General features: G+C 38.3%; 1 protein-coding gene across 1 annotated transcript in view; it reads right to left on the bottom strand.

Annotated features, from left to right (window-relative positions):
- Nucleotides 1-155: 155 nt before the first annotated feature.
- The window catches only part of LOC113112514 (protein SLX4IP-like), a 43,657-nt gene continuing 17,709 nt past the window's right edge, over nt 156-26,103 (bottom strand). Inside the window, exons 5-8 of the mRNA XM_026278161.1 lie at nt 12,305-12,382; nt 9,835-9,923; nt 1,695-1,789; nt 156-1,623 (exon numbers count right to left, since the gene is read on the bottom strand). Of these exons, the coding sequence (XP_026133946.1) occupies nt 1,071-1,623; nt 1,695-1,789; nt 9,835-9,923; nt 12,305-12,382 (815 nt within the window). The 3' untranslated portion in view covers nt 156-1,070. The remainder of the gene's footprint in view (nt 1,624-1,694; nt 1,790-9,834; nt 9,924-12,304; nt 12,383-26,103) is intronic.

Genomic DNA, 26,103 nt, shown 5'->3' with positions numbered 1-26,103 from the left:
ACCTTCATCAAAATGTCATAATTCAATATTATAAAGATTAATTTAAAGTAAAAAATTAAGTAATGGTAAAACATGAGATATATTGTAAGGCAGTACAGTATATTGCATTACAAAAAGAGATGATTTGAAATATTCGGTGGATATTTAGTTCAACATTTTTATTGATTAAGATTTTATTACATAACATCAGAACATACAGTTAAATTACTTTAAAATTAAAACTCTAAACCAGATGCCTTCGGACTGCAATGCTATGGGATTATTACAGCACAATGCTTGTATATTCTGACAACATATTTGACACATATCTATTATACTAAATACATAAACATCAAGTGATTTGTAAGCACAGCTGGAAAATAAAGCATGAGACTCAACAAATTTATGTCCATGCATATAATCATCCTGCCATCATGCACTACATCAAATGTCAACTGCACCCGTGATTAGCCAAATATCAGACACGAGCACCACTACAGCATTCCATAATGTTGTCAGTCATCCTGCAGCAGCAGACTTTTAGCAGTTACGAAAAGCAATAATACATTTACAAATAAAAACCGCAAGGAGACGGCAGTCGGCTCCAATGGTGAAAACCCCTGATCGCTTAAGGAGCGCGGTGTATGTGAGAACACAGCGAAATCAATCATGTGCTCAGCTGAAACTGGAAGAGTGGAGATTTCAGACGGATGGAGCCAGAGATTTGGGCTTGAAGCCACAGTGTGCTCAATGGCTCCCGCTAGTCTGAAATACAAATCTTGCACCAAAAACGTGAACTACATTTGTGTTTTTATTTAGAGTGGAGTTACTGTTTGTTTGAGTTCCTTTCAAGCTGTTGCTAGTGGAGTCTATTCAAATATTTGAGAGATTCTTGGTAATCTAATTCAAGCGTTTAAGTAGTTTTGTTTTTCAGTTTAAAGGGAGAAGGGAAGTACTGTATGTGCAGAGACTGTGTGTGGTGAACTCTTGTGTAACCGCCGCTGACAGACAATATTACAGTAGAAGTGTGTACTGTAACATCCAACGTGGTGGCGTCAGACATCCTCTCCCATTCTGTGCCGCTGTGCCCCTCAGGGCTTCTTGAGTCGGCGCAATCGGGATGTTCTAAGCTCACCCCCCTTCTTTCCCTCTCTGGCGACCAATCTGGAACTAATAGAGGAGCCAGAGGATACGGGCTTGACGGATAGGCCTTTCAGATTTGCTGCCAGCCCGCTTTGGTTAGTCTGTGAAATCTCAGTCTGGGGACTGCAAACAGAGTCTGGTGTGGCAATATCGGAAGAGGGATTGTTGGAATCACTTGATGCTGCAGGCTCTCCAAGACGCAATCTTTTTGTCTTTTGGTGGTCAGCATGTTCTCCTGAGCTACTTTGGGTCCATGGTTGTTTCCTCGAACTGGTAGCGTCAAGATGTGGTTCCGTGACCTCTTTACTGTTACTTAATTTAGATGACAACACGGCTTTCCCTTCCTCCAATGACTCACCCGTGAGAAAGCTGCCAGACGATATTGTGACAGGATGACATGTCTCGGCAGAACCCTTCTCAGTTTTGTCTCCTTGGAATTGTGCTGATCTGGACTCTTGATCATCTTGGTGCTGTTGGGGTTGGATGCTAGCCTGCCTAGCACTGGAGGAATAAGGAAAGGTTACTTGAAGATGTAGATGCGTCACCTCAAGGTATATCAGAAGAGTACTTACATCTTCTGAAGGATGGCTCTTTTTGTAGCGGTTCTGGGTAATGGATCTGTTATCTCGACAGAGCTAGAAAAATATTTTGAATGGCTTGGTTCACTCTGTTCAGAAAAAAAAAAGAGAGTTGGTGGATGAATCAAATGTATTTTTTGAAGTTTTATTTAATGTATCATTTATTAGGTTCGGTTTCAGTTAGGATACTGTCTATGTACAGTAGGCATCTCATTTGGTTTTGGAACAGAGCTACTCTCTCAACAAATGACAGAAACTCTGACGCAAATTATTTATTTATTTATTTAAAGGACTCTGAGAGAAGACCATTGTACCGACACAAATTAACTTGGAGATATTTGGTGTAGCCATGGGAACAAATCCATGGGATGTTTTGTTTTGATGGCAATACCCAAGATACCAAGGAAAAACACAAGCAAAAAAGCTTGTATTGAACTGCCAGTATTCAGGAGGAAGATTTTTTTTTGTTTTGTTTTTTAACTTTTCTCTGACTTGGTCATCAAATTTTTGATCATGTTTATCAAAATATAAATATTTGTGCAGTTTTACATTTTTTGTGCCTTATTTTGCATGTGCATGTTATATATTTTGTTTCTATTTTAATATAAACCATGTCAAAAATACCAATTTTAATTGTTAAATCTGTATACACACATTCACACACACACTGGCTTTAATTGCTCTAAACTAAACTTTAAATATAAAAAAAAAATGTGATTTGAGTGTTCAATAGCATATTCATATTTGTTGCGGTATTAAAACTGATAATGAGAATGACTGATAATGGAAGATGTGGGTGTGTTTATCAGGACCTAACCACCTGAATAGTTTGACAAACACTTTGAAGTCCTTGTTTTAGTACTAGCCATGCTTAACTGGGCAGCTCTGAGAAGAATAAAGAGAAGTAGCAGCTTATTGAATCCCACCAACATACACCTTCAACAGTCCCAATGAAGCTCTGTCAACATAACAATCCTTGAATGAGCAAGAACAGAGCAGGTGCTTTGTGGTCGCTGTCTTTAGGGGCACAGGATCATTGAACTGCAATTAACTGACACAAAACAATCATTCCAGTCCAAACTGATTGGATTTCATAAAAGTGTAGGTTTACCAAAAGGCCTCTGAACAGGTTCAAGATATACAGGCTATTAGTTCTATTTTAGAAGCAAACAGCCAGATAAGCACAAGGTCTGTCAAGTCATTAGAGCAAAATGAGGAAACTCCAAAGGGATGTGTTTCATATAAAGTGCACAGATGCTGACCTGAAGAAGGGTCCTCAATACCCATATATAATGATTTTATAGAGAGAAGTTGTGTGGTATTTTCATACATAAAATGCAAGTGCTTCACAGGCATTAAATCAATTTAAATCAATCAACTATAAAAGATTTTGGTTTGACCTCAAAATCAATATAAAATAAAGCAATGAAAAAAGAATCATAATATAAAATAAAACATAAAAACTGACATACAGTACAAACAACTTCACGCCATATTGTTACACTGATAAGCAAATTTAAAAAGATATGGTTGTAGAAGATATGCAAAAGGTTTTAGGTTTTGGACACTATAGTGCATGTGATGGTGATGTCAACAACAATACAACAAAGTTAAATGAAAACAAGGAAGATAGAATGACCCGTTATCCATTTTCTCATCTTTGAGCTGAGGCGTTGTGAGAAAGTCATGCTGAATGAGTTCATCAATGAGTGAATGAATCACATACAGAAGGTGAACATACTTCATGAAACATGTGACTCTGGCACAATCCGTCAGATGACCTTTAACGCTGTACTCCTTTGTTTAATATTAAATGAAGACAAAAGTATTATAAAATCTTTGTTGATAGGATCTTTGTTGCAAGCCAAGTCTTTATTTATTTGTATTCCTGTGGCTCAAACAGTATAGAATGGTGCAAGCAATGCTAAGGTCATGGATTCAGTACCTAGGGAATGCATGAACAGAAAAAGTAACCTTGAACCAGAAACTCTGAAAGTTGCTTAGGATAGAAGTATCTGCCAAATGCATTAACATTCTTTTACTTCCAAATAAAGCAGCATTTACACTTGTCAAGACAACAAAATCACTTACCTGCAGGCAAATTGGTGCAAAATAAGAATGGAAGCCACTGTGGCTCTTTTAGTCTACACTCTAATGAACTTCATGATTGCTAGCAATCGACAGAAGATGCCTTCTGAATGGGAGCATGTCAAAAAGCTCTGGGAAGTTAAAGCAGCCAATCATTTTGGCATTTCAGAATGACAAAGCAAAATTTGAGATGCAATGTGATGATTTTATGTGCATGTCTTCTTAATGAATAAAAACATTTGTGCACATTAAGTGATTATGTGTTTTTATATACATTTTGTAAACCGTATTTACATCTTAGTGTTTAAATATAGCATTATTATGATATTCCAAAATTCACAATACTTGGAGATATTACCAAAATCTTACAATACAAGTAATTTTCTCACAATATATTCTCATGATATATTACAAAGTAGTTATTTTTGCTAGAAATAAGTGCCAAAATTGCCAAAAACAATGCCAGTGTGTGAGTAATGAATTGAGTTTTTTGTGATGACACAACACTGCAACCTCACTAGAGCATAAATGCAACAGAAACAATACAACATTTATACTATTTGTCAAGTTTTTACCGGTTTATCGTGTCTACCAGAATATCACACATGGTTGGAAATCCAGCCAAAGACAGAAAGAGCCAACTCATTCAAAGCTCTTTTACCACAAGCTGTTTAAAAGCAGCAGGTTTAGCAGGACTGCTAATAAATCAGTGCTGCTTCACTCTAAATGGGCTGATCAATAGCTAGTGGGAAGGCCCACTTTAAGATGCAGGGAAGGGTAATGCATGGGAAGATCTGAGACAACGGAGTCTATGAGAACCCTAGAGACTCTCTGCGGTGTGTGTCCACCCACAGAGACAAGTATTCATAGGAAATCATGTTGTAATGTGGGCCGATCATGTTTAAAAACAATCCATTGCCAAAGTCAGAGGAAACGAGCTGCTGTCTCACCTATAGACAGTGTTCCATCCATGACCACCGTCTGTCGAACTCTCTCCTACACACACACAAACAAACTCCCCCAGACTCACCTCCGCCCACTGCAACCAAGAATGGATGGTTTTTAGGGGGATATCCAGACACACTAGCACGCAGAAACACACCCACACTCACTAACGATAAGGTCCACAGAAAATAAACACACCCAGCGAGCGTGAACGGCACAGCGCACACACACACACTTGACAAAAACATGGAGGATAGGGGAGGAAGAACATTTGAATTTCAATACCTTCATATGCATTTTACAAACGTTTGGAAAACAGATGAAAGAGACAGCAACAATGGAGCAGTGTTCCTTTCCCAGAGAAACTCACCCAAGAAGCAATTCTCTCATGTACTTCACAGGGCTTCAAAGAAAAACAAGGGAAAGAGAAAGAGTAATAAGAAAATAAACTAATCTCAGAAAGTTCATGTAGTGATTTCAGTGTGTCTACGGGAACAGGGAACATCTATGAAAATTATAATTAGGGCTGTCAGTTTACATGTGAATTAAGTGCAATTATACTCCTGTGTAACAGGATTAAATTCCATATTCCTTACTAGGTACCGAAGTGACAGTGAACAAAGTAATATAAGGCTTATCACTTTCTGACACAACAAGAGTCCAATCTAGTTGCAAGTTCATCCGTCATATCTTCATTAACTGACAACGGCTTTTATATTTAGGTGGAGAGCTGAATATTTGAGTCACATTATGCGCTCTGTGAACGAAACAGCTCTGGACAACTAGATGTCTGTCACGTCAAACTGGCGTGAGTGGCTCCAGTAGAGACTGGATCTAAAACTTTCAGATGACAAACAGCTCATTTCTGCATCACTGAAAGGTACTGAAACCACACATGAAAACATGAAACACACAGTGAACACGTGTGCAGCTGAGTGGCTCTCCCTCTCACGTCTCTCTCACTGTATGACGTGACACACAACTAGTTGTCCAGAGCTATTTCGTTCACAGAGTGCGTGTTTTCCGAAAATGTGATTTAGTCCTGAAAATGCTGTTCTTTTGAACTTTGTGTATATCAAAGAACATTTGTATCCTATTTCCCACAAAATATTTAGAAGTGTTTGTTTTTGATTTTGTTAATAAGGCTTATTGGGCACAAAATAAGCTTATTAAACTGATTTTACAATGACCAAGTCACATAGAATGAAATAAATGCAGCCTTGGTCAATATAAGATACTTTCAAAAACATCTTAAAAATCTTGTTGTAATCATGTAAACAAAATAAAAAACATGCAAATAAAAGAAAAAATAATATAACAAAGTAGCATAACATAAAATATATGATTAAATAAAATCATTTCTGTTCAAATTAAAATGATCTTCACTTGGGCATTATTTATTGTTTAAAAAAAAAGGCTTTGATTAAATGATTTCTTATTCACTTGATTAAATGATATATCATGATATTAATTCGAACAACATCTGCAATCAGTAGAGCCCTAATAATGCAGACTCCATATGCATTATTATCTTGCAAACTGTCAGAGCTGTCATGACCTCTACTGTTACAAAAGTCATGTCTTGCATATAACCTCTTAGTTGAATGTGAAAAAAATGAGAGCAGAATTCAATAAGGAGGAATGCAGCCCACATACCCTTGACCATAAATACTTAATTAGCGTCTATTTATGTCTTTACACTAAATGATTGTTGTAAATGTAAGCTAGAGAGTTACTTCCATCAACTACAAGTCATTTTTGAAAGGAAATGAGTCACTTTTGACTCAAGATGACAAACTCATTCACCCTTTACATTTCCATTAGATCAATCATACAGTTCAGGTTTAATTTAAATGTATTGCCACATCAGCTTCACAGGCTATTTCATGGCAAAGCTTATACATTAAAAATATAGCAGAAAACTAAATAAAAATACAATAACATTACATAAAACAATTATAAAACAGGGTCTTACACATACATTTCTATAAAAGATACTTTAAATTTACTTTTGAAAGAAAAGGTTTTTCTGAGTCCATCTTATAAAACAAGTCCTTAAGTTTGTCCTGATAATAACCTTTGTCTCATGGCATTAAATATTGGACAGACCAAAAGCACATGTTTTACCGTTAAGCGAGTCCTGCAATATTAGCTCAATCATACATAATCGACCATGAAATGCGTTTTAAGTGCCGGCAAACTTCGAGGAAACTCTCACAACGGCTTAACTGTACTAGTAAACAAACAAATATGTACTGTACCGTTAGTCATATATCTGGACTCAACCATTAGGCAAATCACTTGCACTTGCACTTACACAAGCACTTGGTGCCCCACAGTGTGAATAATGGAAGAGCAGTTACGGATCAAGACAAAGATTAGTCAGGGAGAGGTGATCCATGAACTGGAATTTGCCTGTTGCCATAATGCCCTTCAGCAAAGCACTTAAGAGGACCGTCCCAACAAGTGTACTATAGTTATGAGTAAAGATGCGGTCATACTAGACTGTGTCTCATTCACTTCAATTCCTAGGGCGAGCAAATGATGACAATTTTTATTTTTTGGCGAACTATCCCTTTAAATTAAAATACTGTACTTATTTAATTAGTATAGTTACAAAAAGGTTAAGAAGTATTTATTAAATAAATATGATTCCAATGCCAACTTAGTGACTGTAGTGTACATTCTAATTCAAAAATCACATTTCAAAACACCAAACTTTTAAAGAGTAGTGTAAAGTATGATGTATGACCAAATACAGACCCAATTTACACTAAGGGCACTCTGCTAGGACACCTTCTTGAGGTGTTTCACAAAGTGCATTAAAGGAAAAGGAAGAGACGTCTGTTGTCTCAGTTGTGACGACGTGATTCTGTGCTGACTGTGCACCCGCATCGCTTCTTTGCTACGCAACAGTGAAGGATCCTTCCCGCTCTACCCACTTCAGACCACACCACAGGATGTGAATCACTCAAGGGACCGTTAATCTCGTTTTGACAGGGGATACAAGTCACCTTCCAAGGTTTAAACTGGTTACTTTGCACATAGTACCTACCACATATCTTTTTCACACTCTCTCTTGCTCCAAGAAAACACCCATTATATCACAGTTCGCTTACAGAGTGTAACCTTATGAACTCTGGATAGGTGTTATGGAAACCCTGTGCGGCTGATATAAACTGTATTTTGCAAACTGGGCACTAAATCAAATGGAGGGCCACAGACAAATTCCCATGCTGCCTCAAAACATGTGGCGTCATTCAGGCTCTCACTGTCAAGCTCTGTGGTGAGAGAAACTCACCATAAACATATGACAACACTGGAAGAACAAATTCACAGAGCCATTATCATTTTCAAATTGAAAATCTGCATAGTATGTGACTCATACAGCTGAGCCGCATTTTCTTATTAAGATTCATAACTTTCCTGGCTAACTAAAAAGATAAATGAAAGAAAGAAAGAAACTGTAGAAAAAAGCTCCTAGTGACAAATTAGAGCGGAGCAATTGAAATAATTGTTTTGTCATGAGAGAAACTCCAGCTCACTCTCCTGATGCACTCTCTTTCAATCTGCCAAATAACAAGAGCACCACCGCAGGCTCCTGCTAACCCTTCCTTGCAGCATATACAAGCACAGAGAACCACATCCTGATGAGGGGAATGCAAAAACAAGGGCCCTGCATCCCTGAACTGGAAAAGCGGTTACACAATGTGAACTTTTCACTGTCGAACTGGATAACATCACTCAAATTATTACGATTCTTGCTTTCATTGAAAGCCAAAGCAATGCAGGAAAAAAGGGCTGAAATAAAATGTCTCAAAGAAAAGCAATGGCAAATGATTCAACCTGAAAAAGTACCGACATCGATAGCAGGACAGATGGGAGGCTGTCTTCATCCTTGATGTCCACCCAAGGTGGGTGGCTCGGTGCACATTTTCCAGGATTTTATTAGAAGATAGAGCAGGATCAACCAAGAGGCTCACAGGGAAGAAGTGTACATGAAAAGATTTGAAGAAGATCTGAGTTGGCCGGAGACACAATAGATGAGATCTCTGGACTCACAGTAGGAAGTCTGATCAAGGATGCTTTAACTTGGACATTCATGGCTCCAGAGATCCTACCACTGAGTATCCTGTTGAACAAAATAACAGTCTTCATACCCACACACAACCGTTGCCATAAAAGTGGAGTAAGCGTAAGAGGGCATGTGTGTGAGCCAAGTAAAACTGTGGTCTTGTTTCCGAAGCAAAGAACACATAGTGTACCAGTGATGCAACTCATGATTTCAGAATACAAATCCTGCATTCAATTTCCTACTGTTGCTTCAAGATGAATAATCTATAATAATGTACAAAACTACATATATTCTAAATTAATTAAGTGCACTGCCTGAATGACCTGACAACAAATCAGTCTTAAAAGGTATTGTGTGAACATTAAAGAAACATTTCACCCAGAAAAGAACATTCTGCCATCTTTTACTCATGTAGTTCCAAAACAAAACGACTTTGTGAAACAAAGATAAAAAGACAGATAGACAGATATGGTATTTAAAATCAAATATGATTGTATGTGCATTTTATAAATGAGGGCCCAAGGCTCTACATCTTAGGCCAAAGGCATTTAGTGGTCCACCTCAGAGAGCAGTATAGAGTAAAAAGTCTCACCATTAAGTCACTTCCAACTACTCTTTTGCCGCCCCATAATAAGCAAGAGGGGAGAACCAACCACATAGGAATTAGCTACAAGAGTCCAGAACCCACTTCATGGCATTTGCAGAGAAGGGGAAACAGCATACATTAAGACACAAGTACTTAATTTTCTTACATTCTTTATACATTATATAAAGAGCTGGAGAATAACTAGTCATCATTATTGAAGTCAAGCCAACAGAAATCAGTTTGCCCCTTTAAAGATCTTCATTACGGTTAGATACATTTGTTAACTCATAGTGTAGCAAACTATTATTAAAGAGGGTCACCTGACTGTAGTTTACTGTAACTGAATCTATTTAAGCAGGCTGTAGCTTGGCAAGCTAGTTTCAAATGAGCTTCTCCAGCACTGATTATAAACATTATTTTATAACATAAGGGGCTCTTACCACATCCAGGTTCAGATTTCCAATGGGAAGTGCAGAATTCTCCGGAGGACTGGCACACACCACAACACGCTCAGGAAACACACGCAACTCTGTGAAGGTTAAAAAAAACTAAACGACTGTAGCTGAAGTGAGGAAACCATTTAGTACAATATAATATGCAGTAAATTTTCCTTCTGAAACAAAGGGTGAAATGGGAGAGGAGAAGAAAATATGCGTGATGTTCACATAAAATCCTCAGAGATGTCTACAGTAAAAATTAAAAAAATGGGAGTTGATCCACTAAAATGAGTTTACAGGAGCATCAACAGCTTCAAATGACCTTAATGCCCTCTTCATGGGAAATGTTGAGAAAGCTTTATTTGTTGTTTTTAACAAAATGGCTAAGCTGCCACAAAGCTGAATGCAAACTTTAAGTCCCCACTGCCCCTTAGTCAATAAAGTTTCAAATATGTAACTCGATATAACTAAAACAAACCACACTGTTTGATGTATTCTGGTCTAGTTCCTTCAAACTTGGCCAAGTTTAGCTTGAAAAATGAAGGCCAAGCTAACGGTTGGTCAGTTACTTTTCCTTCTTTTAGTTTTTTCTAGATCACTTAAAATAATCTATACAGGACTTTTTAGTCTGTATGTTAAGCATAAATAATGTACAATGATGACAGTAATTCCCTTCAGAGTCTGACATGCTTTATCTCTAAAGATACAGTGAAGCTTTAGTCTGAACTTGTTTACTATGATAAGCCAACCACATTTTCCCTCTGAGCTGTCATCAAGCCAGGCTCGGGTGGCCTTGGCTGTAGTCTGAAATATTTTTTGAGCTCTGCCTCTATTCGTTTGCAGTGCATTCGTCTCTAACTGTATAGGCTCATATAATGGGTTGATTCTTCAAATAAATAACTTTTTTTTTTTATATCTGTTTACATCTGATTGCAACTGCAAGTTCTGCATAAAATGCATTCAGAATCATGTTCTGAGTTGCCAACTAAGTGAACATATTTCAGTTAACTTTTTCCAAAATAAAAATGATCCAGACAGTGACCTCTAACTGAGCCTGACAGCTGAATGAACTAATAACAACAACACAGGTGCTTCTAATACAATCATCCGTCTCATGAGTCAACTTAAAGGCAGGGTAGGTAAAACATGTATAAAAAACGTTTTTTCCAAATGTGTTTAAACTTTATTTATATATCAATACATAATTAAAATGTAAGTACTCTGAAAAAGAAAGTATAAAAATCGAGTGTCTGTAGACCTCTAACGACTGTTTTAAAGACAGCTCATTATTTCCATTCACACCACCCCCTCCCTTCTGGGCGCCTTCTAAAGCCACGCCCCCAAAACACATGAACGCGCGACTCCGACCACTGAGCTGGAAGACGCATTATTTACCTGAGACGAGCGGAGAGGAAGGAGCAGAGTGCATGTAGTGAAATCATGTCAGAATCGCATGTAATAAAAATAACTTTATAATTATGAAGATAAACAAACAAGATGTATTTTAGTACTCACTATCAAGCTAGCATATTGATATTGGTAAAGTTTAAAATATATATTTTTTGATTCGCTAACGAGCTAGTTATCTATAAGGCAAAGCTAAAAACAGGTTGCATGATACACGTTTTTCCATTACCATCATTTACACTGTGATGAAGATGAATTTCGTGTAAGATTCATAACATATACGTTGTTCTGCATGTAAGAGTTTCCATGATGAAAGCATTGTTGACTCTGATGAGGACTAACGTTACACTCCAGAGACAAGTACCGCATCGTCAGCTCGAGGACAGGTCCGGGGTCGAGGGCGAAGCAGAGGAGGTCGTGCAAGAGGCCGTGCAACTAGGGACCGAGGAAGTAGATGCCGAGGACGGGGTGGTCGAAGTGCAGGGCAGGGCAAGGAGCACTTGAGTTCCCTCAGTTCCAGCCATCGCTGGAAAGGCACGCCGATATTAACTCGCGTTTTATTTCTTTGTTTATCCAAAGACTTTTTGTTCATTGCCTTTTCTTGTACTGTTACTGTCTTCCTTTTTTTGCCTGGTTTGCCTTCACTAACTGCATAGGCCGGTACAGTGAATTTTGCTTGCTGTTTCTCTGCCATTGTTTTGGTATTCCTAGGATCCGTGCCTCTTGAATTCCTCAAATCAAACTTGCGTGCGCAAGTGGGCAGGTCATGTGTGGCAAAAGGGTGGTTGCCATGGTTGCGAGAGAGTGACAGTCGCCTAAGCCAATCCTATGTTTCGTGCCGAAAGGAAATAATGAGCTGTGTTTAATACAGATTAAACGGTCTAGAGTCACTCGATTTTTATACTCTTTTTATCAGAGTACTTACATTTTAATTATGCATTGATATAAATAGAAAGTTTAAACAAATTTGGAAGAAAGTTGTTTATAAATTTCTTACCTACCCTGCCTTTAATATGGAAAGAAATACTCAAACCAGTCGTCTTTAATCAATGAGAAGAGGAACTACCTCTGTAGTGCTGCCTGACAATGCATCTCAGGTTGACATGTCGTTTCATGAAGTGCACAGCCAGGCGAACATTCCCACCTGCAAAAGAAAACACGCAAAAAAAAATTTTATGGAGCAAATCTATTAACACTTAGTAAACCTCCACTGTTAATATGGAAATAGTCAGGACTTGTCAGAGTAAGTTAATCATAAGACAATCACATTTAAGACGGCCTGTTTAATTAAACAAATCTTCATTTACGCATGAGGAAACATTTTTCTCTGGAAATTTATTTTAATGCAAATCAGCACTGCATTAATGATAGTCTGTGACACATCTACTGAACATGGACGTTATCAATTTTGCGTGGCCATGCAAAAGGCCAGAACAATGGCTACCAATGTCTGCCAAATATGACACACAAAGGCAGTTTAGTGTCTGAAGCATTTAAGCAAATGAGAAAGAAGCCCTAATAGTTCAGGCATGAACATAAGCCATGCCGAGGCTTCTAAAGCCTTTGAAGTCCACTGTAACAAGACTGACAGAATGCTGAAACTATTTACAGCCTCTAATGGCGAGAGAGTTTTATGAATTCATGCTCCACTCCTTTGAGAAATGAATGCAATGTGCCACTTTGCCTGCAAATCCTGTATTTTAGAATGCAAAAATCTCTAAATACTGGCAGAGCAACTGAAAATTTGCTCTGAAGACTTATTAATTGTGCATTAAATGATTTTAATGCACAACGTGGAGACCAAGAACCACCTGACGAGAACCTCTCTCTCTCTCTCTCTCTCTCTCTCTCTCTCTCTTTTATGTGTGTGAGCAATGAGTAATGTATATGTGTTGTGCATCAAGTTAAAGCAGCAAATTAATATAGAACAATGATTAAACTGACATGGAACTACCAGTGCATTAAACATTGTAATGCATACCTGCCAATCGATCACAATCGAGAATTCAGACAAACCTTGGTATAATCAATTGTGATTGCTCAGTTGCTGCATTCTTAGGCTTAATCATTTAGTGTGCAACTGCCAGACTGTATAGTGGATCACACTGTGCTAGTGCCTCTTGTATAATATAAGTTAATTTCTCAACTGAACATTTATTAAGTGGAATAAGGTACAGTCAGCAGGTAATTATCACAAAATAAACCCCTTCAATATGATAAATTACCAGATCACTCTGTCAGCATATATTTTGCAGCAATAAGATGACAGGTGAATAAATGAAGATTTATTTTAAAATTTCTGTTTGCACAATTATGTCCACACAATGGAAGAAGTGAATAAATAGGGTGTATACAGAGGCCAATCAAACCGCTGAAATACACAAACCAAGATTAGTTTGTGACTCATTTGCTCATTGACATCCTTCATGAAGAATCAGAATATTACCAACAAATATATTCAAGTTAAAAATAAAAAACTCAAACTCTTTCAAAAACAGGATATTTTCACACTAGAGCTTCTGTTGTGGACTCAAGTCAGTTTGACATTAGTCAGAAAATTTGTTTTCTAATCTGAGAATATTAAGCACTGTATTATGCAATTTCAGTTCATATAGTATAATGAATATAATAAAAAAATATATATACAGTGGTGTGAAAAAGTGTCCTGATTTCAAATTTTTTACATGTTTTTCACACTATTATGTTTCAGATCATCTAACTAATTTAAATATAAGATAACAAGTAAACACAACATGCCGTTTTTAAATGAAGGTTTTTATTACTAAGGAAAAACAAAATCCAAAACTACATGGCCCTGAGTGAAGAAGTGTTTGCCCCAGTTTAAACTGTGGTTTATCACACCCGAGTTAAATTTCTCTTAACACACACCTAGGCCTGATCACTGCCCCACCAGTTTACAATCAAGAAATCTCTTAAATGGGACCTTCCTGAAGTAGTGAAGTGGACCAAAAGATCCTAAAAAGTTAGACATGTCGAGATCCAAAGAAATTCAGAAACAATTGAGAAAGAAAGTAAATGAGATCTATCAGTCAGCGAACCACAGTGAGAGCCATTATTCACAAATGGCAAAAACATGGAACAGTGGAGAACCTTCCCAGGAGTGGCCAGCCGGCCAAAATTACCCCAAGAGCACAGCAACGACTCATCCAAGAGGTCACAAAAGACCCCACAACAACATCCAAAGAAATGCAGGCCTCACTTGCCTCAGTTAAGGTCAATGTTCATGACACCACCATCAGAAAGAGACTGGACAAAAATGGTCTGCATGGCAAAGTTCCAAGATGAAAACCACTGCTGAGCAAAAAGAACATAAAGGCTCGTCTCAGTTTTGCCTAAAAACATCTTGATGATCCCCAAGACTTTTGGTAAAATACTCTGTGGACTGACAAGACAAAAGTTTAACTTTTTGGAAGGCGTGTGTCCCATTACGTCTGTTGTAAAAGTAACACCGCATTTCAGAAAAAGAACATCATACCAACACTAAAATATGGTGGTGGTAGTGTGATGGTCTGGGGCTGTTTTGCTGCTTCAGGACCTGGAAGACTTGCTGTGATAAATGGAACCATGAATTCTGCTGTTTACCAAAAAATCCTGAAGGAGAATATCCAGAGTTGCCTAGTCAAAGTCCTGACCTGAATCCTATTTAAAAGCTGTGGCATGACCTTAAAAAGGCGGTTCATTATCGCAAACGCTTAATTGCAGTTGTTGCTGCTAGGGGTGCCTGAACCAGCTATTAGGTTTAGGGGGCAAGCACTTTTTCACACGGAGCCATGTAGTTTTGGATTTTTTTTTCACTTAATAACCAAAACCTTGCTGTGTTTACTTTGCATTATCTTTTACTAATATTTAAAAAATGTTGATGATTCGAAACATTAAAGTATAACAAACATGCAAAAAAAATAAGAAATCAGGAAGGGGGCCAACACTTTTTCACACCACTGTATGTATGTATATTAGGGATGCACGATATTGGATTTTGGCCGATATTCGATATGCCGATATTTTCTAAATAATTTTGGCCGATGCCGATACCGATATCGATATATATACAAATATATACTGATATATTTACAAATATATACTGATATATTTAAACTTTAATTTTACTGAAGAGAAATCCATGTATCTCTTCTGTACTGATTCTACCATAAATTTATTATTTTACAAATGTAGACAGACATTCACATCTGAAAAACAGGTCAATTATTTCACTTGGAGAATATCGGTTTGGCTCATCGGCAGAAATATTCATATCGGCCGATACCGATAATGGTCATTTTAAGCTTTTATCGGCCGATACCGATGTTGTGCCGATATTATCGTGCATCCCTAATGTATATATATATATATAAATAATGTAATCCATTTAACAAAGAACTATTTGATTTGCGAAGTCTGAACCATAGGTAATGACAAAGAACACGACACACACGTCTCCCGGAAATCCTTTATAATTCAACCAATCTGATGACGACTTCGAAACTCCTGAAGTATTTCTAATTTTGTGTGCCGTATGCATAAGACGTTCAGCCAACGGTTCGTGAGCGTGACATCTGAAGCTGAGACTATGTATGTATGTGTGTTTATTTTCAAAAACTTTCTATGGCCTTGAACTATTTTAATTTTTTTTAGATTCAAGAACTTTCAAGGATTTCAAGGACCCGTGGGAACCCTGTATAAAGCATCCGTTATGTCAACATGATGTAGCTGTAACTATGTAACATTTTGTAGTTGCCAGAGCAACCGTACCCATTCACTGTTAACATGCCAAGAAAACAAGTTCATTAAAACTTCCTTGTGTTGAAGCAATGACACAACCATTTGGTTTTAAGACAGTGGGCAAAGGAAGAATCCAGCCTAGATCTGTTTGTCATTGTCTAAGGAATGCAAGATCTACTGAAGGGCACTGTTGCTTAATCTAGGAGGAATTTGTCGGAAAGAGAGGGGGCCTGGTCAACACGCTAGATATCTGCTTGTGCAGCTGTAAACAAAAAAACAGGCATGGGAATCCATCAGCTCTCACTCTGTACCCTGAATAGACCCCTCTCTGACCGTCTGTGAGAGACTGCCCTAGGCTGTCACAGGACCGTAAAATACACACAAAATAGATCGGACTACTATCTAATGACCTCGAGTGCTTGAGCATATTGGTTCAGATCATAAAAACCAGACAGGAAAATAAACTCAGCTTGGGCACTCTAAAATAGCCTAACCCTTACATCAAGCATTTGTCTGTCTTCAGGGTGCGTTTTAGAAGTGTCAAATGAGCAGAAATGCATTAGAGAAGACAGGTATACCAGCTGATGTCATTGCAGACCCTGCTAACAGCTAGCTAGGTCCTCAAACAAGGGCTTCTGCAGGTAATGATATGCAATTACAGTGTCTGCCAGCCACAAAACTGTCATCAACACCCCGTGTGTGATTGATGGATCTGCCTCCTACTTTCTTCTACTTCACAGGTAGTGCTTAACAGCAGCTCCTCTTTAGTTGTTTTATTTATTTGTGCTATAGAAACCATGGTACAATCAGTCTGTAAAAAAAGACGTTCAAGTTCATTTTTATATAAAGAACATTTAAAAACAGCCATAGGACTAACCAAAGTGCTGCACATTAAAATCAAACCATAAACACATAAAACAGAAAGAATAAAACATATTAATTTGACCATAATACAATGCAATAAGATGAGATTGTGATATTAATTTAAAAAAAAAAAGTAAGAAAGAAGATACATTAAGACTCAGCACCAAACTTCCTACACATACTTGCTTCAAAATAAATTCCATTCAAGATTCTGACATTGATAGAAACAACAAATTTAACAGACAAACAGCATTTATTACACCCCAAACTCGTCACTGTATCCAAGATACAAAATAATTATTATAAATGTTATTTTATCCCACCTACGAGTATAATAGGCTATGGCAAGCATCTTGTGTGAAACCCCGGTGAGCCTGCCAAACAGGATCCTAATGTTGATATTCATGTCAATGTTCCCGGCGACTGGTGCTCATTTTTGCTCGAGGGAAGTGATACAAGACTAGTGGGAACTGCAAAACTTAGCTTCACAGAACTGTTCATTCTAAGCAATGCAGGTTAATATGAATCAGATGCTCCCTCAGGTGTTCCTCCCCATCACAAAGAATCAACCGAGGAGGATTTCGATATCAGATTTATATGCTTTTGAGAAAGCTTGGGCCTTGAAGCACTCAAGGGAGAAAGGCAACACCGGCAGAGAGATCAAGATGGCACATGGAACCCAACCAACTTCAATGAGGGTGAAATAAAGCATGCGTGGACAGTATCGGCATCTTATCTTTCCTGCTCCTAATCATTTGAGTATGCAACAGCTGTCCCAAAAGCTTAGGAGAGTTATGGGAAAATAAAATTCTGTCATAACATGAGTCCCTCTGTTGAGCATCAAGAGCCTAGGGCATGTTCTTTCCCTTTTTAACTTTAATGCGGATGGATAGAACAAACAACAGACTGATAATCTGCATATTTCAGGAGATAAAGAAATGGGCATCTTTCCTGTATGCTTCAAAACCTTCAATTTAGTCTGTTTCATTCATGTCCATCCCAACTTAGACTGACCCATCCTCCCGAGTCCTTGCTGAAAAAAAAGTTTAACAGCATTCGTTTCCTCTTTTCCTTCACTTCAAAGATGCAATTCCCAAGACAAGGCCAACAAGTCTTGCTTTAGAACCACAAAAAGGCTCGTCATGAGAAATCAGCTGTTGGTTAAAAAAAAAAAAAAAAAAAAAAAAACCTTTTACAGCTCCAGTTCTTCTGGCCCAGGCCAGCACTCTAAATTTGCGCATTTTAGCAGTTAAAGCACATCTAAGGCAACCATTCTGAAGGGAAAGAAAATAATGGATTTATCTAGATGAAGACTGTTGTTTACAGAAGCAATTCTCAACTGTTTTTGATTCAAGAACGAGATTTAACAAGTGGTGACTCAACACTGTATCAGGATTGCTTATCGAGTAAAAGTAAACAAATGTGCCCATAAAACTAAACACTGAAATTAGTAATTTCAGTGTGAGAGAATTTTAGGCTGGTAGAGAGAACTGTACAAATCTTTTAATGCCTTGCCTTTATTTGGATTTCTGTGGTGCACTCTAAAGTTTTGCTGCAAATTCTGCTGATTTGTCACCAAGATAATGTTATCTAGCTAGCTGACATAAATGAGGCTTAGTCAAAAAAATTTTTGGGGGGGGGGACAATTTTGGCTGCATCAGTAAGATGGCTGAGAATGAAATACAAACTGATAACGCTTTGCATCATTTACCAGCCAAATCTTCCTACAGCGTCACGTTAAACATTAAAATGGGGCAGCTAGGGGCAGCTGTGGCCTAATGGTTAGAAAATTGGACTTGTAACCAGAAGGTTGCAGGTTCTAATTAATGAACAGCACTCTCTTCCACCCTCAGTACCCATGGCTGAAGTGCCTTTGAGCAAAGCACTGAACTCCTAATTGCTCCCCGGGTGCAGGAAAAAAATGTAGCTGCCCACTGCTCCGGGTGTGTGTTCACGACGTATGTGCGTGTTCCCTATTCATTGCTGTGTGCACTTGGATGGGTAAAATGCAGAGCACCAATTCCGAGTATGGGGGTACCATACTTGGCAAATGTCATGACTTTTACTTTTTCACTTAAAAGAAAAAAAGGAAGAAAACATTACATTTTCTTTTTGTAAAGATAAAAATGTTTGCACAAAATCAGAGCATGACCACTAGACCCACCAGATGCTGCAGGTGGCAGGAGAAGACGATTGAGATGCCCTCTGAGAAAAAACGTTCCAACACTGACTCCACATGGCAACACAACATCACAACATATGTCTTTCCACTGGTTTTGTTGACACTATTCCAAGGCAGAAATACATACAGTATATTTCTGCCGGAGCTTTTACCACTTCCTGGGGAAAACAACAGAAAGAACGAAAAGTCAACAAACCAGAAGAATGTAAAGAGGAATGTTAAATAAAATGGAAGAGCGGGGTGAGAGCTCCCTTGTCTCCAACTAGAGGCATACTTTCCACTGATTCACAGTTCAAAGAAGAACACGAGCTATAAAAACCTCATCAACTCTAAACAAATGGAGAGCACAGACAGCTCGACATGCGAAAAAATAATAATCTCTCAGCACCACAGTCCAGATCTCGACAAGCCAACGAGGTTGTACAATCTAAACACATCGAGCTCTTAAAACAGACAACATTAGATATGATTTCTGGTGGTAAAACCGGGTACGATCCATGATATCTGAGCACATGGCTACTGGATGATCTTGAAGTGATCTCACAGATGTGAAAACCGGGGACAGTGGGTGTCTAGTTGACGGAGTTGGAATCTGTAGAAATATTTTTTCTTGACCCCCACTTTGATGTGAATGTTCACTCTCTAAGAGCTTGTCCTATGCTCTTATTGGGTCAGGGTGGGGCTCCCCGGCGAATGTGTGCAAGTGTTTCACAGGGGTCGTCACATGGAAGGGCCAAGCGGGGTTTTCCTGGAAGCACATCACACCCGTCTGCATAACTGTAGCCTGGGCCGAGCAGGCGGTGTGTCTTATCACTCTGTTCAATGTCCACCTGAAACAATATTTGCACATGAGTGTTCAATTTAACATTTGGGTGACCCCTTCAGCATGGTTATGAAATGCTGCAATGTGGCCCAACAGGAGGATGCAACACATGATCAAAAGGAGAACTGTAAAGATAAGTAAATGGACTAAGGTACCTTCAGAAACCTCCTTCTTTAAGGTCATTGCACACTGAGTCCGAATATTAAAATTTTTTGGACTTTAAAAAATAAATATGAACTTACATTACTGTATGTCAATCACGTTTACAGATTGCCTCCAAAATATTCGTCAGTCATAAAAAAAAATTCAGATTGGGTTAGATGTTTCATGTTTTTCGCATCGGTGGCAAGCATTTTGAAAGGCGTTTTGACAGTTCAGAGCCACCGAACAAGCGAACCCCAAAATCCAAAATGGTGATGGTCAAGTTCATCCACTTCGTCTCACAGCACAAAGCAATGTATATAGATCCTTGCACTCTGAGTTCACAGAAATTGGTGGTCTTCTTTTTAATATGTGGCTCTAGTATCGCTAGCAAAGCACCGAACTGAGTCACTGACAACTCTCCATCCTCTCTATATCTCAGAACTGGATGGACCCAATATTTCCTTTCTTTTTCTTTTTTTAAGAAGTGAGAGGACAACAAAATCATCCTCAATGCTTGAAGACTCCATTTAGTAGGCCTACTGTTGTCTTTTTTTTGCAAAGGATTTATTAATACATATCGGACTCAATATGAACGGTTTCTGTGCGTGACGAATTTGTAGGATTTTGAGAACAAAAAAAATGCACACTAAATTTTTGGACTCGGTGTGCAGAGACCTTTAGTCTTCCTAAACAAGCTTCACAAAAAGAACAAAACCTAGACCAAACACTTAAACAGTGACATTCACTGACCAAATTCCCATGACACATCAAAAAGATCAAGACAATGAAATTGAAGACTCCACCTCTTTTCCACACAGATGTCGCCTTTAATTAGGGTTCCCTTAGCTAATTGGCAACACCTGTACTATAAACGTATATGACATCACCATAGCTATGAAAACAGATGAGAAAATCTAATGAATAAACACCAACACAGCATTCTTGAATGAAACATTACAATGACTGCATCTAAAATCACATACTTCAATACTATATAGAAAAATAGCAAGTGAACAGAGTAGTATGTACAAATTCCCAGTATTCATTAAACAGTCAGCAAAAAGTGCCCAGATGACCTAATATTTCTGGTGAGATTCTGAATTGTGCATTCAGTGGATATTATACTATGCCTTGAGACCATGGTAGAGGACTTGTGAATGGCAGTTAAGTGATGCAACTGATGCAGGTAGGTCACATGACAATGACAACATGATGAATCTAGTATGTCTGGATTACATCCATACTATATAGACCCCTTAAAAGTTAGTAAACACTGCAAAGTCTCCGGGTGGGCGGGGCTTAGCTGGAGGTAAAAAGAGGCACAGACGCAATGTTGACAAGCGTAAGCTAGCACTTTTTAGGAGGGATTTATTAAACATGGATGCTGAGGAAGGTTCGGAACTGTCCGAATATGTACAGTACCTGACTCTGCGGGACCGTGACGGCTATTTTTGTAAATTAACTCTCGCAGGATGGAAGCAAGCTACCTGACCCGTATGCCATACGGCCATGTGAATTACTTTTGGGTGGTTTGGGGAATTTCGTCAAGACTTATTTTCTAAGGTAACCTATCGCTGGGCTAACTATGATTTGCAATGTGTATTATCTTAAGAGACCATTCAAAGGATGGCACACACATCTATCGCTGTATGTTTGTTTGGCATTTAAACTAGCTGGTGCGCTGAAGGTTGGCGACTTTTCACCTATAAAACAGAAACTTGCTGATTTACTAGATAAAACCAACACACCAGTTCATATGCATAGATTATTTTACCTGATATGAAGTGTGCACTGCAAACACGAGCATTATTTATGATCATCTCCGTCCAGTCTGTACACTGCATTGCATTCAACCACAATTGTCTTCTTGATTTCTGTGAAGGAATGTCTGCCGGGATATGGTAAAACTTTAGTTTTGAAACAAAAGTGTTTCAAAAGTCAAAAAAACTTTTAGTGCACCTGCTATGAGTTCTGCCTAATGTTTTGCCTCCAGCTATAGCGGTGACGTCACAGTGACGTAGGCGATTAAGGGGTCTATAGAACATCTATAGAACAACATTTTTTTTACTTGTGCCTACTCACAGAATATGCGATTTCAGATGCAGCTAATGCAGTGACTTTCATCATTATTCTAGTCTTCGGTGTCACATGATCCTTCATAAATAATTCTAATATTTGGTGCTCAAGAAACTGATCTTATCTTTATCAATGTTTAAAGCAAATTTGCTACTTAATATTTTTTTGTGGAAATCATTTTTTTTTTATCAGGTTTCAGGACACAACAGAAAGTATTTTTTTACATTTTTTTTAAGTTACAGGGCTCTATAATACACCCGGTGCAATGCAGCGCAAGTGTGTTTGCTAGTTTCAGTCCGGCGCCGGCATCTTCCCATCCAGCGCCATGTCGTTAAATTAGCAAATGCATTTGTTCTCATTTTTGCACCCATGGGCGTGCTGGTCTAAAAAAGAGCTGTGTTCAGGTGCATTGCTATTTTAAGGAGCTGAAAATAGACTGTGCCATAGACCTGGACTAAAGTCATTAAGAGAATAGGGACAACCAATTTAGACCATGCGCCCGGGCTCCCCAACCGTTTTTCCGTCGTTAAAATAGTAAAAGTGGATTTGGACACGCCCTGAGTGCACCTGCACCATGCGCTTTTTACACTTTGTGTTTAGATTGTTAAAATAGGGCCCACAATCTTTTGTTACATTATGTCATAATTGTTACATGTGCATTACAGTCTATAAATGTAATGCATATTTTATGAATTTTATGAAAAGTATTATAAATGTTTTAAAAAATGTAACTGACCCCAAACTTTTGAATAGTAGTGAATACATGATGCACTGTGTGCATAAATAAAGGGAAAATTTTATGTAAGATTCATAAGTTGCAACTAGCGTTGTTATGAGCAGTCAGATGCTAGTAGTACTAGAATTACCAACTGTTATTTTACCCAGAAAAGTCAGGGAAAAAATGTCTGAATCAATAGTGAAGGTACATCAGGCAATGCATCAAGAAATGTAGATTTAGTAACTAAATTTGACAAAGGTCGGTCAAAATAAAAGAGAAGCATTTTGAAAAAATAATGTACCACAATTACAGATATTCCCATCCAGACAAGATTAGGCGTTACAGGCGTTACAGGAGCCTACGCTCTCGTACTAGTAGGCTCAGGAAGAGCTTCTGAACTTCTCACCACCAATCTAACCTGCACCTGCTCTTACTGCACTGGTCACAGTACTTTACATATATGTATTGCATCGCATTTATCAGAATTAGGCTATTTGCTCACACAAACAGCTCTGTTTCATCTCTGAGATGCGTTCTGTCTTTGCACTTGCCAAATTCCGCCATGTAAATAGCTGGAAGATGAGACTCTGATTGGTTTATTGCACATTATGCCCAGAAAACACCCATTACTCATTAAGAGAATAGGGACAATACGTTTAGACCATGCGCGCCAACCGTTTTTCCGTCGTTAAACTAAACTAAACTAAAAAGTATATTTGGACACGCCCTGAGTTCACCCGCGCTGTGCGCTTTACATATATTACATATATGCGCTTTGTATAAATGCATCATCATTAATTCACAATGTACTAATTAAGCTTTCAATGTGATTTAAACTTAAAAAGAACATTAAAATAGAAACAACACAAAGTTATTCAACATGAAAAGCAATAGAAATGTAGTAACTAAGTCATTTCATCGGATAACTGTGGTTTGCAGAGCTGCGGGACACATGACAGATAGACTATTCATTCCTACAACTTGTTAATTCGTTCCTACAACTTATTAATTTGTGACAATTTTTCATTAATTTGGAAAAATTCCATATTTCATTAATTTTGTTCCCTAAATAACCCAAGATTTAACTAAAATAAGGGAACAAAATTAATAAATCGTTTTGAAAAGTTCATAAAAAAAATCTTAAATATTTTTTGTACCAAACTTTCCATAAATACTTACCGTAAATTATATACAGTTATGGTACAGTAAATATACCAAACAGGGACCCTTAAGGATGCCTCAGAAGCAAACAGGGAAGTGTGGTGTGAATTAGGGAAGGGAAACACATTCCTCCTGTTTGGTTCCAACAGATTAACGATGTGGAGAAGGCTTCTGAAAACCTGACTTGTGGGCTGTTCTGCAGCTCCAAAGCTTTTTAACCAGAGCCATGCCTGTCATTGAATCGAGACCTCCTTATCTCTCTTTCCCATTAAATCCATCCAGCTTGTGAAATTATGAATTTGTGTGCATTAAAACTAACCTACACAGCACACTGGTGCCTGCAATGCCTTAATGATGAAATATGAAATGCCATTTACAGTGAAAGTACAATCAAAGTTCCTCTGCCAGGCAAACATGCATATAATATTATAACAGCGGCCAAAAAATAATGATGGATTCAACAGAGAAAAGCACCATTAACCCTGAGCACATGATCTGCCATTTGATCTTCTCTTGGGCCTTAAAATGAAAACATTGAGAGGAAAAGGCAGGGTGATCCTCTAAAACGATTTAGTAATTCCTGAAGTGAAGTTTGGTCAGGCGGCATGTATAGCCTGGGTTCACAGAGGCTATGTCTGTATGTGTGTGAGTCTGCCTGACCAGATTGCGGTTGAGAAACATTCCCATGAATCCCTTACTGATCAACCTCTGCTTCCCCAATCCCTAATTGCATACAGAGCCCTGTGGTGGGACAGCAGCAGAGGAACACAGCTGACCCCGGACAAAAGACAGAGGTGTGTGTGGTGAGATCAAGTCATACTGAATGTGTGTTAAACCGGTGTAGATTTGTGTACTCGAGAGTTTGAGTGTGAAATCACGGGTTAAAAGGTCAGTGGAAATAGTCCGTCTGTCCAGGGGCTTTTCTGTACAGCGAGACGTGGGCTTAGAAGGTGGATTTGAACAGCAACTGCAACATGACAAAGCATCAAGGGCTAATTCTAGAACAAGGAGACAGACAGAGACTAACAGACAGACAGAGGCAGTAAAAAGAGCCCAAGGAATTCACCAGCTCCTGCTCTAGGGTCTTCATTTCCAATGCTGGTAATCCTGCCTATTCCTTTTCACATGTTCCAGGGCAGGTAACTGCTGCTTATGCCGCCACATGCTTTATATTTAAAGGCTATAGGGGATGAGGGGCAGAAACAGAACTTTTATTGCAAACTGTTGGAGAAAAAAAACAGGCTGACAGGCTCTTGAACAGAGATATAAAATTCCTTCATTGATTTGCTTTATTCACTTGCTTGCATTTGCACGTGTTTCTAAGTCATGCCTGTGACGATGTGTGTTTAAGAAACACAAGGAGAGGGTAAGATCCAATTGCTTGTATTTATTGCACAAAAAGGGAATACAAAATAAACAGTCCAAGGAGACAAACAAAACAAAGAAGAACAAGAAGGTAAGGGGAAGTCTCGGGAGACGAGAACATAGGTACACAGACGGTAAGGACTCCATACAAACAACAAAGAAGGACAGCTATTTATAGGGAGACTAACGACAAAGGATTGTCTGCACCTGTGTGATTAATTGGAGTGCAATTACTGTGAAGACAGGACCAGACTAGAGGAATCAAAGTGCCTATAGTGAAGTACCTAAGGAGAAGAGAGCTCACTAAGGAAGACCCAGGAAGAACAGAGACTGGCAGCGTGACAATGCCAATTTAAACATTCAAATGTTTTAAACCATTCAAGTGCTGTTTTTTGCATTCAAAGTGCACACACAGAGAGCCGTGTTTCATACAGGTTGCAAACACTGAATTGATTGCTCTTTCACGTCTCCTTAAGCTTGAACGGACACAAACACACAAAATTCTCAAAATACCTTTCTTAAAAAAGATTAGTCAGTTATGTTGCAGTTACGTCAGTTATGCCTTAAATGAAGTGAACATAATCATTTAATTGCATCCATGCTTCAGATCTTACAAAAGCCTATAAATACCTACTGCCTGTCAATCAAACAACAAAACACAGCTTTAACAAAGATTCATCAACATTTAGTTTATACAGTCTTTAATAATGTTTGACTATTATCAGTTATGCTACTAGTTTTTGCTGTGGTTTCGAAGAAGTACTTGAAGTGTTCTTTAATAAAAAATAAATA

Source organism: Carassius auratus, chromosome 13 (genome assembly GCF_003368295.1).
Source record: "Carassius auratus strain Wakin chromosome 13, ASM336829v1, whole genome shotgun sequence".
NCBI classification, from domain to species: domain Eukaryota; kingdom Metazoa; phylum Chordata; class Actinopteri; order Cypriniformes; family Cyprinidae; genus Carassius; species Carassius auratus.
Note: the sequence above shows the minus strand (reverse complement) of the source record. Positions and strands in the feature narration are given on the sequence as shown.